The 17,225-nt window shown below is 50.1% G+C and overlaps 1 protein-coding gene across 1 annotated transcript; it reads right to left on the bottom strand.

The window, feature by feature from the left end:
• Positions 1-1,584: 1,584 nt before the first annotated feature.
• On the bottom strand, positions 1,585-16,128 carry LOC144729495 (uncharacterized). Its single transcript, XM_078609830.1, has 7 exons — positions 16,024-16,128; positions 14,321-14,440; positions 13,680-13,769; positions 4,945-5,035; positions 4,394-4,451; positions 2,251-2,293; positions 1,585-1,626 (listed from the first exon to the last, which is right to left on the bottom strand). Exons 1-7 carry the CDS (start codon positions 16,081-16,083, stop codon positions 1,585-1,587), a joined length of 504 nt encoding a protein of 167 aa, XP_078465956.1. The 5' UTR covers positions 16,084-16,128.
• Positions 16,129-17,225: the final 1,097 nt, after the last annotated feature.

Genomic DNA, 17,225 nt, shown 5'->3' with positions numbered 1-17,225 from the left:
CAACACAAGCAATCATCATCAGGTGTCAAATCCACAGCAAATAATTTGAAATCCACAACAAGAAAATTTGAAATGTTCTTGCTGTGGATTTCACACCTGTTGATGATTGCTTGTGTTGCAGTCGAAACGTCGTGAAAATTTGTATTGTTTTATATTAATATTATTTTATTATTTCCCTTCTACGTGACTTTACCGAAAGAACCAAGAATATGAATCCCTGCAGTCACGAAAGTTTTAAATCAAAATATAATACTATTTATTATACCATTATTTGTTGTAAAAAATGAATAAATAAATGCACAGCTGTTTGCAAATGCACTCTGGATGAAGGCCTACCCACGTCGTGTTGATCATGGGGCTTGTTTTGGGGCCTTACTCGACTTTACGAAAGTGTAAAAGTTATGTTAAACACTTCCATTCATCTTTCCGCACAACACTACAACATGCATTTTTTTTCTTCATCCAAACGGCCAAATCTGCTTCAGAGTTTTCTTGCTTTGAGTGAAGGCTGCTGGATAGCGTGCATTTAGAGAGCCACAGACTAACGGTATTGTAACTAATTGGCTCACAAGTGAAGACATCACATTTATCCCTCTATTTAAGACCGAAACTTGAGGAGTTATCTACAACTCTGGCTGTCCGCCTGATGATGTTGGTTAAAATTACGGGTGAAAAGTCGTACTCCAATTGTAAATGTTGTAGGTTTAATGTCCAACACACAAGCCGTGTGCAGAGCTAGTAACGAACTGGCACGTTTTGTTTACGCGAAAAACCTTACTACTTGGCTGTGTCAGGTGGTGGCGGGTTTAATGACACATTTATATTTACACGATTTAACCCAAAAAACATCTATTACGGATATTGTACTATTACACGGAGAGACCGATTGGAGTCTTTTACTCCGAGCAAAGGGGTTCGCTTAGCATAGATTAGCTGAATAAGCCCTACAACTATAGGCCCCAATGTTTCCAATCTCGTGCGGTTATCTGTGACGGACATGAGAAGTCAATGTCACATATTGCGCGTGGCACTCTTAAAACTATAATTTAGCCGATTTGTGTCCTCTCTCTGTGTGCCGTTGTGATGTCTGTCTGCTTGTATGTCTGTCTATAGTTTTCTAGTTAGATATTTGTTGCTCACACTTAAAATTCTAACTTAGCAAATTTTGAAACACGTAGTCAACCAGGCCATGCGTTAATTGTGTGTTAACCGACTCTCTGTGTTGTATTACATCACATTTCAATATTTTACTAGTTATTTAATTTTCGTGTGCCTGTATACTCCTCTCTATGTGTGCCGTTGTGATGTCTGTCTGCTTGTATGTCGGTCTATAGTTTTCTAGTTAGATTTTTGTTGCTATTTCTTTTATGCCTGATGATGATTGCTTGTGTTGCAATCGAAACGTCGTAATGTGTTGTTTTATTTTGATTTATTATTTTATTTTTAGACGTGACTTAACCGAAAAGAACCAAAGAATAATTCCTGCAGTCACGAAAGCTCCCAAATTAAGACTATAATTTGCACTTTCCGGCAAACTCTGCACACTACACGACAGAGGAATGTCAGCTTAAAACAGGTTAAATATCACGTGCCTGTGACAGCTGGCTCGGCAGGACACTTCACCACCTAGGAAATCATATGCACTCATTAATACGCGTAAGTCCAGTCACAACGGTAGTATTTAATATACTATATGAAAAAAGGAACTGCATTGTGCCATGTGAATGTGGAATTCCCATGGCTATCGAAGGCAGCCCTGGAAGATGATATGGCAAAACCTCTTTTAGTGCCATTTACTACTATTTTTATTTTACCCGGTAAGGAGCACTGAGCTATGTAGCCCTTTATCAGAAGCGACCTGGCCACAAATTATAGCTCAAGAAAGTGGCTTATCACGTGGGCATTTTTAGCAGTTAAACTCGAAATGCATGTTTCAAAATGTATAGAAAAAAACTGGAGGATTTGGAGAAAAATCCATGCGACCATGGGGAGAGAGAACATGCAAACTCCAAATATAGAGGCATCAGGGTCAAGATCGAACCCACGACCTCCTTCATACCACTGTGAAGCAGACGGCGTGTAATTATGATTAATCCACCTGAAGTATTTATCCGGGGGGGGGGCAGTCAGGGGCTTGAACCACAAACGTTCGCAAAAGCGGCAAAACTCGCTCCCGCTGGGCCATGCAGCAAGCGGGAATTTAGATTTGTGGTGGCGGAAACCCTGCAAAGCAACCGCACGCGTATTTACCATGAGCTGCTTCTGAGGATCAAATTGATAGTGCTGCAGATGCCTGCGCAGGAAAAAATAAAGATCGGCTGTTAATTGACACCGCAAAACTGCAGAACACATTTTTAAATGATAAACGGACGATTGAATTAGTTGCATGTGTAATGTAGTAACTCGGCGGGAGACGACTTCACGGGTAGCACACTCTTTTATTTCACCAACTATAGTTACACGGGTGACTAACATCAGCTATAGTTACTCGGGTGACCAACACCCACTTAGTTACACGGTTGGCTAACACCAGCCTAACCCACACGGTTCTCCTGGCTACACCAACACGGGCTCTTACGCCCCGTAGCCTCTCGGAAGACACCCAGCCGGGGTGTCCGTCTCGACTCTGGGTCCCACAGTCCCGACCCACATGGGCGTCGGACCACGGGTCCCACAGTCTCGCCTCCGAGCCACACAGGGCCCCGGTCCTGACAAGGACAGCGGGACTAGGGGTCTCAGGGCACTACTTCTTCAACTCCGTCATCAATCTTCAACTGGTTAACAACAACCCCGAGTGCTCCCGCGCGTCCTCCTTTATGTCCATCATGCGGACGTCGCTGAGAGCACCCATCCCATTTGACCAATCACTGCGCGCTGCCCACGATCCTCTTTCTCACCTCGTGTCAGCGCGCACAATCCCACACGCCGCGCCGCCCCGTACTCACTCACTCCCGGCGCGCGCGTCCACACCACGCCCACATCCGTGCCCAACCCCGCACCCCGCGCCGCCCCGTGATCCATCACTGTCGGCGCACGTCAACACCACCACCACACATGCAGGAACAGCCATGGAGTGTCGGGGGGGGTTGAGCCCTCAGTGGGGGCCGCTTGGGGGGGGTGGGTGCTTAGCCCCCCACTACCACCCCCCTCTAATTTTTTGCAATAAAGCTTAAAAAAAATATTGACAGAAAAATTAACACTGAAGCAATGGGTATCCCAGCCTTTCACCTCATTGGCATATATAATACATTTTCAACGGTTGTTAAACTATTGGCTGTATCATGCCCCCTCTGAGTTGGTATGTGCACCCCCTCTAAAACAAGTCACACTACAGGGATATGTAGGAATATCTGATATAAGCCTTTTGTATGAAACTGTCCATTTCCAGCAATTGGCCTATAGATGACTGTGATTTTTGTTTAGGTATATTGCTGTTGTGAGCTTTATTTTTCCCTTACCCCATTTGGCTGTTAATGTCAATACATGGGGCAAAGCATTTCATATTAATTTTGGAGCCTCCTTTGTTGGGCCACACATGCCAAAAAGAGACACCACTGGTTTGTATTTATGTTGAACTTCTTTCACACCGTACGTAGCCAACCGTGCTAATCGGAGGTGTGTGGGAAGGACAACAAACTAAACACAAAAAGCAGTTTTAGAGAAATTCGTTTTCAATCTATATATAAGTGTATAAGTTCCAGTGGCTTCTTAATATTGGAAGGAAGAGCGTTTCAGACGGCTGCAGTGACTGTCTTTGTTCGATGGTTAGCCAAAAGCCGCTGCTGCGAGGCTGACCGAAGTTCGCGTGATGGTTTATTCTCCTTGACGAGATCAACAAGGTGTTGTGGTTCATTTGTGGCGAGCGCTTTGTCTGGTGTAAAGAGTTTTACCTGTGATAGCAAAGCATGACCAGGTGGTGGCATGGCAAGAGCGCTCGACTCACTTTCACAAGGGTGTAAAGTTCAAGGTGCGGTCAGAATCTTTATTTATACCGGAGGAATCCGATGATCTGTGAAGCTCTTTTTCACAGATGTCCATTTGGCCGGGCAGTTGACTCAAACCGATGAGCTACCCTTTTTGAGTACCACTTTGAGAGTCAGAGAGAGTCATTGGTGGAAATTGCACATTTCTATGTTGGGGGCGAGTATCCAAATGACAACCGCTGTTGGCTTCCCCACAAAGTGGTACCCATTTTATCGACACAGGAGAGATGATGGATTGAGTCAACGCCCAACCAGCATTTGCACTCTTCTACCTTCTGATTCTGAGCCACTACCCTCCACTGCTGAACCATGGCTCTGAATCGGTGGTGGTTCGTTCACTAATCCGATGGTCCCATTGGACCTGTGAGTTGCCGTGTTTTAATGGTAAAATATGAGTTTGATTGTTTTACTGGAATTCAGTTGGCTTGCTGATGTCCGCGTTTGTACCACCCTTTGGGCGTTTTTTTTCTGTAAAAAAAATATTATCGACAGTTTTAGCGCGAGCGCGATGCAATTGTTTTCCATCCCTTTTAGTTTCACTCTCAATGACGTACAACAACACAATGGTACGTCATCAGCGCAACTCGTATGGGTCAAGTAAAATGCAAACGTACACTTGGCGCTGTCCAAAATATTTCACAGCACAAGTTCTGAATACGTGTTGCGTTAGCCTTACACAGTACGGTAAAACGCAGTTGTAATGTTGCTTTCAGTTGATACTTATATTACTCAACAACAGTATTACTTTGTTAAAAAAAAGTGGGAATTTAAATGAACTTCCGCCAAGTTTGATTTCTGTTTAAAACCGTTACATGGTCACTGGATTATGAGCCGAGTGACAATTCCCCCCAAACTAAATCCGTTAGATTTTGCATGAAATCAGAAACCGTGTTGCAGTGACTCACAATCGATTTTGCAAAGCGAGTCTCTCATGCGTAACACCTGTACTGTGGTGCAGTACCTTGCTTCTTCATGACGGTATACTTGGGAAGAGCGTCCACGAACATCTTGAATTCGTTTGCGTGTTCGAAATACAAGGCCACATTTTCACCCTGAAAAAATAAAATCAGGGAAATCGTGCAAGTTAAACAGGACACACAAAGGTTGAATTCAGAACAATGAGAATAAGTTCCTGTACGTCCCGCTGTTAAATAACTTCCGGACGAAAGGCCTGCCATGTCATGTGGGTCATGGGGGAAGTTATTTGTTTGTTAACAATACTTCCCCATGCTGTTCAGTTATCACCTGCTACTCATGTTTACCATCGCTGGGAAGCAAATTCCGGCTTCTGGCTTCATTAGACTGTGAATCAAAACTAAACTTCGTTTTTATTTTGCCAAGTAAGGTCCACTGAGCTATGTAGCTCATTTTCACAAGCGATTTGGCCAAAAATGATAGCTTAACGAAGTACCATATCATCACGTGGAAATGTATAGCAACAGCTAAATACTCTAAACGCGTCATGTTGATTCTAAATGTGGAGGGAAAAACCGGAGGACCAGGAGAAAAATCCACGCGACCATGGGGAGAGAGACACGCAAACTCCGAATATATAGGCGTTATGGTCGGGATCAAACCCACAACCTCCTGCATTCCAGTCGAGGTAGTTAACATCTCGCCACTGTGGCGTCTACTGCTCCATCCATTTGTACCCATTACATAACTAAAATAACATAGGTTGCTTGTCTATACGATTTTTTAGACGGTATTGTGTTGATGCATGTGTAATGTAGTAACTCCACGGGAGACGACTTCACGGGTAACACACTCTTTATTTTATCAAACTTGGTTACAGGTGACTAACACCTACTTTGTATCTCGGGTGACAAACACCCACTTAGCTACTTGGCGACTAACGCCCACTGAGCTACTCGGATGACCAACATCCACTTAGTACTCGGGTGACAAACACCCACTTAGCTACTTGGCGACTAACGCCCACTGAGTTACTCGGATGACCAACATCCACTTAGTACTCGGGTGACAAACACCCACTTAGCTACTTGGCGACTAACGCCCACTGAGCTACTCGGATGACCAACATCCTCTTAGCTACTTGGCGACTAACGCCACTGAGCTACTCGGATGACCAACATCCACTTAGTACTCGGGTGACAAACACCCACTTAGCTACTTGGCGACTAACGCCCACTGAGCTACTCGGATGACCAACATCCACTTAGCTACTCGGCGACTAACGCCACTGAGCTACTCGGATGACCAACATCCACTTAGCTACTCGGCGACTAACGCCACTGAGCTACTCGGCTTCACTAGGTCTTCAGCTCCGTCTTCGGGTCTTCAACTGGGTAACTCTCCCCGAGTGCTCTCGCGCGTCCCCCTTTATACCCCACCTGCGGACGTCGCTGCGAGCCCCCACTTATTCGACCAATCGCCGGGCGCTGGCTACGATCCTCTTTCCCCACATCTCATCGTGCCTCACCACTCACTCCGCGCCGCCCCGTCATCTGTCACTCCCGGCGCGCGCGTCCACACCACGCCCACAACGCGTGCCCAACCCCGCACCCCGCGCCGCCCCGTGATCCATCACTGTCACAGTCGGCGCACGTCAATACCACCACTACATCACCCCCTACCACATAGCTCGCAGCCGCCCCGGCTGCTATAAAAATATACAAACCCCCCCTGTGTGCCCCGTAACACAACACAACAACAAGAACAACAACTAAGCTAACAACACAACACGACGCGAACACCACCATCCGCAACCCTCAACCAATGCCACCGCGACAATAGAACAATATATACAAACCGGCGAGTGACAATAGCAATGTGTATGCAAAAAAAAATAAATGGAAAATTTTTTTTTTTTCTTTCGACTCGTGCAGTGTCCCCTTTTCTTCCGAGCGTCCCTACAACGGGACATTACCCCGGCAGAGGGGAACACCGGGCGAGCTCGGTGTAGAGCAAAAAAACCGTCTTCATGAAAATTGTTGAGACCTAGCCCGAGTCCGCCTTGCCGGTCCGTCGTACGGCACCAGACGCGGTTGAACGTCCGGTGGTGCCGGCGGTTCAGGAAGACATCGGCCAGGCATCGAGGACTCGTGCGTGCCCCGGGGTTCAGGCTCCCGACGGTCAGCAGCCGTCAAGCCCGAGGCACCTGGGGGTGGGTCAGGTGGAGACACGTGAGGAGCAGCCTGCGACACCTCCCTCCCCGAGTCGACGGTCACATCACACGCCCGGTCGTCACGGCACAGAACGGGGTCACACGGTGCCGCATAGGGCTTCAGTCGGGAGGGGTGCACATACCAACGGCGTTTCCCCCATTTAATCTGTATACTCTGGGGTCGTGCAACCCGCACAATTTCCACCGGTCCCCTCCAAGGTCTCAACAACTTGGGGGACGTAGCCAACGGTGCATGTGGACAATGCAGCCAGGCCTTATCGCCTGGTTTCCAATCATGCGTATGCACCCTCCGCTCATGCAATTTCTCGTTTGCAATTTGCCGCGACCGCGAATTCAACCTTGCCGCCTCCCGCGCTTCAGTCAATTTGGCGATATTAAATTTGATGTGGTCTGCCAATTTAGATTTTGCACGTGGCTGGGAAATCCCCAGTTGGACGTCCATGGCCGGATCGGCCTCCCGCCCATACATAAGAAAAAATGGGGAAAACCCCGTCGCCGCGTGAGGGGCCATTCGATAGGCCGCGAGTACCCCCGGCACCTGTAAGTCCCAATCAACCTGATCGTCGCAGACCTGTTGGCACAACATAGACGTAATCGTCCTGTTCAGACGCTCAACCATCCCGTCAGTCTGCGGGTGGTAGGGGGAAGTACGCACTTTCTTTGTACCCAACAGGTCGCACACCTCGCGCAACAAAACGCTCGAAAAATTCTTCCCTTGATCCGTCAGCAAGCGTTCGGGGGCGCCCTTGTCCAACACATAACCCTGGACAAAGGCGTCCGCCACCGCCGCAGCCGACTGGTTGGCGAGCGGCCATGCCATAGGCCATCGGGTGAAGTATTCCACGCCAACCAGCAGGAACCTATTTCCCCTTGGTGTAACCGGAAAGGGCCCCAAGATGTCCAACGCTACCAATTCGTTTATACGCGAAACCTGAATGGATTGCAGCGGTGGATTAGCTGCCAATGGTGGCGGTTTCCTTTTGGCGCACCCTACGCATCCCTTAAGAATATTCGCCACGTCGTTACCCATCCCCGGCCAATAATAGTCTCGCTGGATTAGGGCGAGCGTTTTGTGAAAACCCAGATGCATGAGCCGTTCATGAGCTGCCAGAACAACCCTACCCCGCATAGCAACAGGCACAACGAGCACGTGACGCCGGGACATGTTGTCCCACCTCATCAAAAGGCCCTGTCTGCACACCCAGGAACCGACCCGCGCCTCCCCTTGTTCGGGAGCGCCAACTTTCCGACGCAGCGTAAGTAGGGAGCTGTCGGACATCTGGAGGCGGCCCCACTCAATGAGGGGCAACGACAACAGCGAATCCCTCCCCGTGGGGGCGTCCTCTCCCGGGGTGTCAGTGGCGGCGAGCGCAACTCCCGGGGTGCCGGCGAGCGGGGGTTTGCACCGCGCTGATCCCAACAAACATGTGCAGTCCGTGCACGGCGGCAACCGCGACAAGGCGTCCGCGTTTGAGTGCCGCAACCCCTTTCGGTAAATCGTCGTGAATTGGTAGTCTTGAAGGACCTCCAACCATCGGGACAATTGGCCCGATGGCTGTGCCACGCGCATAGCGTATTGTAGAGCCGCATGGTCCGTCCGGACCGTAAAATGACGGCCGTAAAGATACGGCCTGAATTGCTGTGTAAAAACCACAATGGCTAACAATTCACGACGAGTTACGCAATAGCGTTGTTCTGCGGGGGAAAGAACCCTACTACCGTAGGCGACCACCCGTTCAACCCCCCCGACCACCTGTGAGAGCACCCCCCCGATACCCATATTGCTGGCGTCCGTGTCAAGCAAAAACGGTTGTGTGAAATCGGGGTAACACAAGGGGGGAGCCTGCACCAAAGCGTCACGGAGGGAGCAGAACGCAGCCTCCTCTTCCGCCCCCCAGTGAAACCTCACACCCTTAGCCGTCAAAGCGTGCAGGGGCTTGGCTATGGTGGCAAACTGCTTGACAAAACGACAGTAATAGGAGGCAAAACCAATGAAACTACGAACCTCCGTGACCGAGGTTGGCGTTGGCCATGAGCTGACGCAATGCGTCTTAGCAGGGTCCGTCGAGATCCCTGAACGACTCACGATATGGCCCAAATACCTGACCGATTCCCGAAGCAGAAAACATTTAGCCGGTTTAAATTTAAGCTTAGCGGAACGCATCCTGAGGAACACCGCTCTCAGTCGCTGGAGGTGCTCCTCGAAAGTCCGACTAAAGACGATAATATCGTCAAGATAAATCAAACAGGTATCCCATTGGAGCCCCGACAAAACCAATTCCATGAGTCTCTGGAACGTGGCGGGAGCGGAATGTAAGCCCATGGGCAAACGGTTGAATTCAAATAGGCCCCCAGGTGTTCGGAAAGCAGTTTTAGGTTTAGACTCGTTATCGAGTGGCAATTGCCAAAATCCAGAAAGCAGATCGAGTGTGGAAAAAAACTGCGCTCCCGCCAAGGCATCCAGCGACTCATCCATCCTGGGGAGCGGATACGCATCCGCCATCGAGATTTTGTTTAAGCGGCGGAAATCGACACAAAACCGCAAGGACCCGTCCTGTTTCTTTACTAGGACAATAGGAGCACCCCACGGACTAGAAGAGGGCGAAATGATATCTGCCGCCAACATATCATTAACCGCCGATTGCACATGTTCCTTCTCGGCCGGGCTGAGCCGGAAGGGATTCTGACGAATAGGGGCCGCGTCCCCTGTAGCTATGTGGTGGCGCAACAGGTCAGTGCAGCCGATATCGTACTTATGTTTGCTGAACACGTCAGCAAACTCGATGAGCAAACCCCTCAATGCTCCCAATTGCACCCCGGACAAGTTATCTGAACCCGCACACAGCGAGTCCAACCACTCAGTCCCCTCATCACTTTGAGGATGCGACTCGACAGTGAAATCTGCTTGAGCCACGAGCCGTTCCTCAACGGGTAGCGGCGCGGCGTGAGCCAGCACCGTTCCCTGCGCAATTACGGCCGGCCGCGACCCCGTATTCAGGACCATTACGAACGGCTCACTGTCCCCTCTCACCATGGTTTGAGCAACCGCTAAGTCGAGGCCCTTACTGGCTCTGTTTGACGGCCCCAACAGCACCCCCTGTGCCTCCGCACCCACCTCGAGTGGCTTCCTGAACCGAAGGGGTACTAACATTTGCGATCCCGGGGGCACCCGTACAGTGTGAGTCGCCAGCGCCTGCACCGTCGCACAAACCGTGCGCACTTTGGTAGGGCTCGACAAGAAGGCAACCCGCCGACCTGACGGAAGCTCTATGCAGGCCTGATCTATAAGAATTTTGATGGGCATTTTTGACAAAAAGTCCGTACCTAGCAAACAGGGAACGGCCAGCGATGATGATACAAAAATAGGGCCCGCTAATTTAATGTCACCAATACAAATAGTCGCCCGAATCTGGCCGATGATCCCCAGGGATCCCCCATTCGCCGCATAAAATGGCACGTCTACCGGCAGAAGGGGTCTACTTTGGACGGGAAGAATGTTATAAATAAGGTCCGAGATGATGGTGGCCGACGCACCCGTGTCAACAAGCACCCGGACCTCAACCCCGTCAATGAACCCCGTTACCACGGACGACCCGGCCGACGCAGCCACGATCCTGTGGGCCAATTCGGACCACTCGACTGCTTGCGGGCCGCGTACGGACCCCCCTCGCCGAATTGAACCCCCGGCACCCAGCCGCGAACCCCCCACCGCGAAGCGGCGACCCGAATGTGCCGTGTTTGTGGACCGAACGTGTGAGGTGCCGCGACTTGCCGGGTTTTGTTGGGGTGACTTGTGGCCCTGGTCGTCGTCCCGACGTGGTCCTGCGGTGCGCTGACGCGGGGCCCGGCACCCGGCTGCGACGTGACCCCGAAGGCCGCAGTTGTAGCAGACGACGGACGTCGTAGGTTTCGGTTGCTCCAGCTTGCGGGGCGAACGTGTGGGCGAACGACCTCCCGTTCTCCACTCCCCCGGACGCGATGCAGCGAAGGCCTGCTCCTGCACCGCAGCTGGCTGAGGTTCGGCGATCGTGGCGGCCAGTGCCGCGTTCCCCGGCCATTTGCAGACGACCCCCGGCTTGCGTTTGAGGACCTCGTACGCATGAATGCTCGTGGCGATCGCCAGGGAGCAGATCTCCATCTCGTCTGCCACGTTGATGGGGACCCCCAACTCGTGGGCCAACACCAGCAGCTGCTCCGTCACCATGGCGTCCTTCCCCTCCTTATCCATGCGGGGAAAAGCTGCGTCCGCCAAGGCGAGTAGTGCCGTGCGGTAGGCTAGCGTCGTTTCCCCAGCCACCTTCCGCCGATCGTAGAACTGGTGGCGACACGTGGAGGGCGGCCCGAACACCTTCGCCATCAGGTGTAGTGCGGCCTGGAGCGTAGAGCGGGACGACCTTGCAGCAGATGTGAAGGCTGCAAGCGCGTCGTCGTCAAGCATCGCTGGCAACGCACGCAGGGCAGTGGTGTCGGACCACCCCGACATCTCCTGATGAGCGAGGAACCTTCGTTGGAAGGCTCCCCAGTCGCCCCCATCCGCCTTGAACGCCGACAGCGCGGGCAATCTTTGCTGGAGGACCCGATCGTCGTCGACGTCGGAGAGATTTTCCCGCGCTCCGCTGGAGTTGTGTAAAATGTCGGCTCGGTTGTCAGGCGCAAAATGGAGGGCTCCGGCGCGCGCTGATGACGTGGGCTGCGCTGCGCGGAGGTGTCCGGCCACGTGGCGTCCGTCTTTCCCGCCAATCAATGGCGGCCCCTCAAAAACGGCGGGAACTTCAAGACTTTCGGCGCGAAGCGCCTTTTGGCGGGATCCCGCCAGCCTCGCTCCTTCCTCCAACCCCGCAGCCGTTTTCCCGCCCGCTGGAACGGAGATCTCGGCCAAGATTGCAGCGGCGGCGAGCAGCAACTCCGCCAACCGGGAGTGTGCGTCTTGGAGGCTGGTGTCGGAGGCAAGCAGAGCGTCGGCCATCACCGCGAGGTGCTGCATCGGCGGCCACTCCTCGTCCTCTCCTCCCGAGGTTGGTGTCCCCGGTACGCCGTCGTCATCCCGACCTCGCTCGTGGGTACGGGTAGTCTTCCTTGTGTCCATACTTCTTGAAGACAGGTTTACTTCTGACGCCAGTTGTAATGTAGTAACTCCACGGGAGACGACTTCACGGGTAACACACTCTTTATTTTATCAAACTTGGTTACAGGTGACTAACACCTACTTTGTATCTCGGGTGACAAACACCCACTTAGCTACTTGGCGACTAACGCCCACTGAGCTACTCGGATGACCAACATCCACTTAGTACTCGGGTGACAAACACCCACTTAGCTACTTGGCGACTAACGCCCACTGAGTTACTCGGATGACCAACATCCACTTAGTACTCGGGTGACAAACACCCACTTAGCTACTTGGCGACTAACGCCCACTGAGCTACTCGGATGACCAACATCCTCTTAGCTACTTGGCGACTAACGCCACTGAGCTACTCGGATGACCAACATCCACTTAGTACTCGGGTGACAAACACCCACTTAGCTACTTGGCGACTAACGCCCACTGAGCTACTCGGATGACCAACATCCACTTAGCTACTCGGCGACTAACGCCACTGAGCTACTCGGATGACCAACATCCACTTAGCTACTCGGCGACTAACGCCACTGAGCTACTCGGCTTCACTAGGTCTTCAGCTCCGTCTTCGGGTCTTCAACTGGGTAACTCTCCCCGAGTGCTCTCGCGCGTCCCCCTTTATACCCCACCTGCGGACGTCGCTGCGAGCCCCCACTTATTCGACCAATCGCCGGGCGCTGGCTACGATCCTCTTTCCCCACATCTCATCGTGCCTCACCACTCACTCCGCGCCGCCCCGTCATCTGTCACTCCCGGCGCGCGCGTCCACACCACGCCCACAACGCGTGCCCAACCCCGCACCCCGCGCCGCCCCGTGATCCATCACTGTCACAGTCGGCGCACGTCAATACCACCACTACACATGCAGCATCCTCATGAAACACTCATCTCTGTTGGCAACCAGTCGTAGAAGTTCCACGTTCCTGTGGCAGGGGCCAGTTTCACTGTTGCCTTGTTCTCCCACAAAGTGGTACTCATTTAATAGACTTTGAAGGGATGATGGATTGATTAATCCCCCAACGAGGCGAGCCACGCAATGAATGCAGATTACATTTTTATTTGAACGGGTAAGGCCCACTGCGCTATATAGCTCTTTTTCAGAAGTGACCTGGCAATCACAAATTATAGCTCAACGAAGAGGGAAAAGCCGAAGGACTCGGAGAAAAATCCATGCGACCACGGGGAGACAGACACGAAACTGAATAGTATACAGGCTCCAGTGTCGGGACCTCTCGTATACCAGGAGAGGTAGTTAACATCTCGCCATCGAGGCGCCCGGTTCATAAAAGATATGTCTGTTTGGTGTCTGCCGTAAAACTAACGAACCGAGATGTTGTCTCTCTCGGCCGAGATCGGTGCATGGAGCATAGTCATCAGTAACGGCATTGGCAATGTTTAGAGGACAAGCTTGCTGTGATGCACTTACTCCTTCTGACTTAAATTGCAGGAGTCGTTCATCTTTTTGGTAAAAAATGTCCTTCGTCACTTGGCAGATGTAGCCCTTGGGCATGTTGAGCTATGGGGTGGAGGGAGAGATTGCACAAAGAATGAGAACGAGGAGACCACGCTTCAGTGCGAGAAAGTATCCATGTGCTCAGACATACATTCGGGAAATACTCGTCTGGTGATAGACTTGAGCCAACTGTGGACATTCCACCGTGCCATCATGGGGGCCAGCCTCTCTATAGAACAACCACTGTTCCCACACAGCCGTACTTATTTTATATGACCACAGTGAAATCAACGGCGTGAGTTGAACCAAGACCAAGGTTTGAAATGGGAACTCTATGATGTTTCCCAATTGCGAATTTGAGCACACTGGGGCCACGGCACCTGTCGTGAAAATGTATTCATCATCGTCGTCGTTGCCATCAGCCATGATCGATCCACTGTTGGATCAACTTTTACCCCCACATCTGGGGGGGTTCCACTTTCTATAACTTTTTGATTTAGGCCTTCTTAAAGGCTCTTATAAGTTAGCTGACGGACATATGTTACGATGGGCTTTTATAATAGAAGTCGGATAATAAAACGGTATTCATCGTAGGAATGAAGAGCTTAAATCACCTTGTAGAGGGTGACGAATTGAAAGTTGCCTTTCTTCAAAAGGCAAATCCTCCCAGAATCCAGTATGTTCCACTGTCCAGAACATTCATTCAAATATTTACCAGATGCCGATTGTATTGCCTGCAGAAAAAACCGCCAGAAAAATCACCGTTACAATGTGAGGATGACAAGTGCACAGTTTACACTGACACAGATACGCATGCAGAGACACACAGAGATGGAGACAGCGAGACAGAGAGACATGGAGATACGTAGACGCACACATAAATACATAGACACAACGTGCAAATATATTCCGTATAGCCTTTAAGAGACCGCCGGGGATGGCAAGTACTGCTACCGAGCACGGAGACATATCCTCGGAAATTCACACTGGTGCAGACACTGAGAAACTAGTGCAGACACTGAGAAACGGACGCACACAGAGACGCAAGAGGAAGGTGGCACTCGCTAGGAAGTACGTTGATGCAGAAAGAGGAGCACATGGATCAGAGAACTTACACAAGTTGGACTCATCATATTGACTGTTCGGAAAAGTAAGTGGGTTTGGGACAGGAAATGTCAATGTAAGGAAGATACGATGGATGAGATTAACATGAATTAGACTAACAATAAGTTGGATGAGACTAAGATGCATGAGACTAACCATAGATGAGACGAACAATGGATGAGACTAACAATAGGATGGATGAGACTAACAATGGGTGAGACGAACAATGGATCAGGCTAACAATACAATCACTTGCCTCGAACAGTCTGTTGAGGCTATTTGGGGGGTACCTTTGTTTTTGTACGTGATCGTGCGTCCTGGTGACTTCATGCTGCGCTTTAACGGACGCAAGCTCGGCTCACCTGTACCCTATCGCCCTCCCGTGGCGTTAGTTTTACATTTCAGTGAGCCCAGCCCTTGGGTCAACGTGCTGTTAGCGAGCACCTATGATGGCTTGCTAACAGCAGCATAATACTCATTTTTGACACCCAAAGAATGATGATCTGAATTGACTCATCACTGAAAATCGAACTCGTAAGTGTGCTGAGTAAAAGCCAAGCGCGTTAACCACAGTGCCATCCAGTGCAGAATACATTATAGCCCAAGAATAGTACAAAAGTGAAGGGTTAGTTGGGTTAGATCGCATACATATAAATGCGTTGTGAACCCACCACCACCCGATACAGCTAAAGAGTACGGGTTGTCACGTTAACAGAACATGCCAATTAATGATTACATCAGCACACCGGTGTGTTGGAGAGTAAACCCACAACATTTACCATTTGAGTACAACGTTTCACTGGTGATTACAACAAGCCACATCAGGCGATTTGCTGGCAAACCTTACCAATTGGCTGTGTCCGAGGTTGGTGGGTTAACAACACATTTATACTACACGATCTAACCCCAACCCCCCCTCCCCCCTTTATTATGGATAATATTGGTCGCGAAAGCCTACGTGTTACAATGAAGAAGAGCAAACTTTAATAATAGGTAACTTATTTTGGTTTAACCGCGGGTTAATGAAACCCAGATTCGAAGCCGGGACTCAGGCGGCGTCAGCTCAGCACTCGGCGCTACGAGCCAGCAGGCCACCTCCGCCTGCAGATAGTCTACGAATGCAGTGTTGAAATACACTCACGACACCGCGTTTATGCCTTCTTCTCTTTTACACCCGAGTCAATTACATTACAGTCGTTACAAAGTCACTTACTTTGCAGTCGTGTCCAAACAGAACTTGGATATCTGCAATTTCCACGTGATTGAGCGCCATATCTACTTCGAACTTGCTTGCACTGTGATGTTGCGACTACCCCGGCATACCCTGAGTACTGTTTATGATTTGAATATTTATTTTAACCAGTTTCCTCGAGACGAAAATAGAATAACGTTGGGTTTGGGGTGGAGGATGTTAACGACACATATTTGCATTCAGGTTCGGCCCCATAGTACAAAATACCTGTGCTTATCTCTCCACAACGTGGGGGTTTTGCATACTCAATAGTATCAATTGATACTCTCATCTTCGATATTTTAAAACGGCACCAATTTAGTATAGCACAGCTAAAGTCGAGCTCGTTCCAATAGCAGTGAATTGAGATTCTGGATTCCAGGACAGTCAATGGAAGTGTCCATCGACTGTCTCTGTCGTCAAATGAGCGTGGGGCGGCAACTCGTCTGCAATGATAAAGCTGAACCAGCGGTGGGAATTCGGAGATAAACTTCCCGTCCATCATTGCCATTGTCAGACCAGCAAAGGCAGTCGAATGTCACAAGGACCGTTGTTGACCTCCTTCGAAGCCACCTTCGTTGTATTCACCACCTCAGAGGGATAATGGGCCGAGTTCATCCCAAAGTGGCGTTTGAACTCACAGGGTTGATTGTGAATTGAGTGGTCTAATCCCAGCACCACCATGTTTAGCATAGCATAATTCACTGTTAAACATGATTATCACCGAGTTTGACTTCTTTTGTTAGATATGTATTACACTGAACATTGCCCTTCATTTTGTTTAAAACGCTGCTTTCTACTGCAGGTCTCCTTCCCAGAAGAGACCTCTAAATTAGTGGTTTCTCACTGGTTAAAAAAAATAAAATTTGTATCCATTTGGGCAGCCAAACAGAGCTGTTGTGACGAGTGTTTGACTCAACGATTGTAAGATAGCGATTGCTAATCCCTGGCTATTTCCGGCTCAGCCCATCGCCACCTTTTTGGAGTGGTTTATAAAATAAATGACACATTTTTGGTGAGTCGAGCGGTCGTTCTATGGAATGTGGAATTTTCACAGAGATGAGCACTGCTCCACTGGAAATGTTTTCTTGGACACATTTTAGGTTTTCAGCTGATTCTACACACATACACAATGCAAAATGTGCAATTTACCATCATAGTTAAAAGTCAGATATTTATTTTCA

The sequence above is a fragment of the Lampetra planeri genome, chromosome 32 (assembly GCF_965212315.1).
Source record: "Lampetra planeri chromosome 32, kcLamPlan1.2.h2, whole genome shotgun sequence".
Classification (NCBI taxonomy): Eukaryota; Metazoa; Chordata; class Hyperoartia; order Petromyzontiformes; family Petromyzontidae; genus Lampetra; species Lampetra planeri.
Note: the sequence above shows the minus strand (reverse complement) of the source record. Positions and strands in the feature narration are given on the sequence as shown.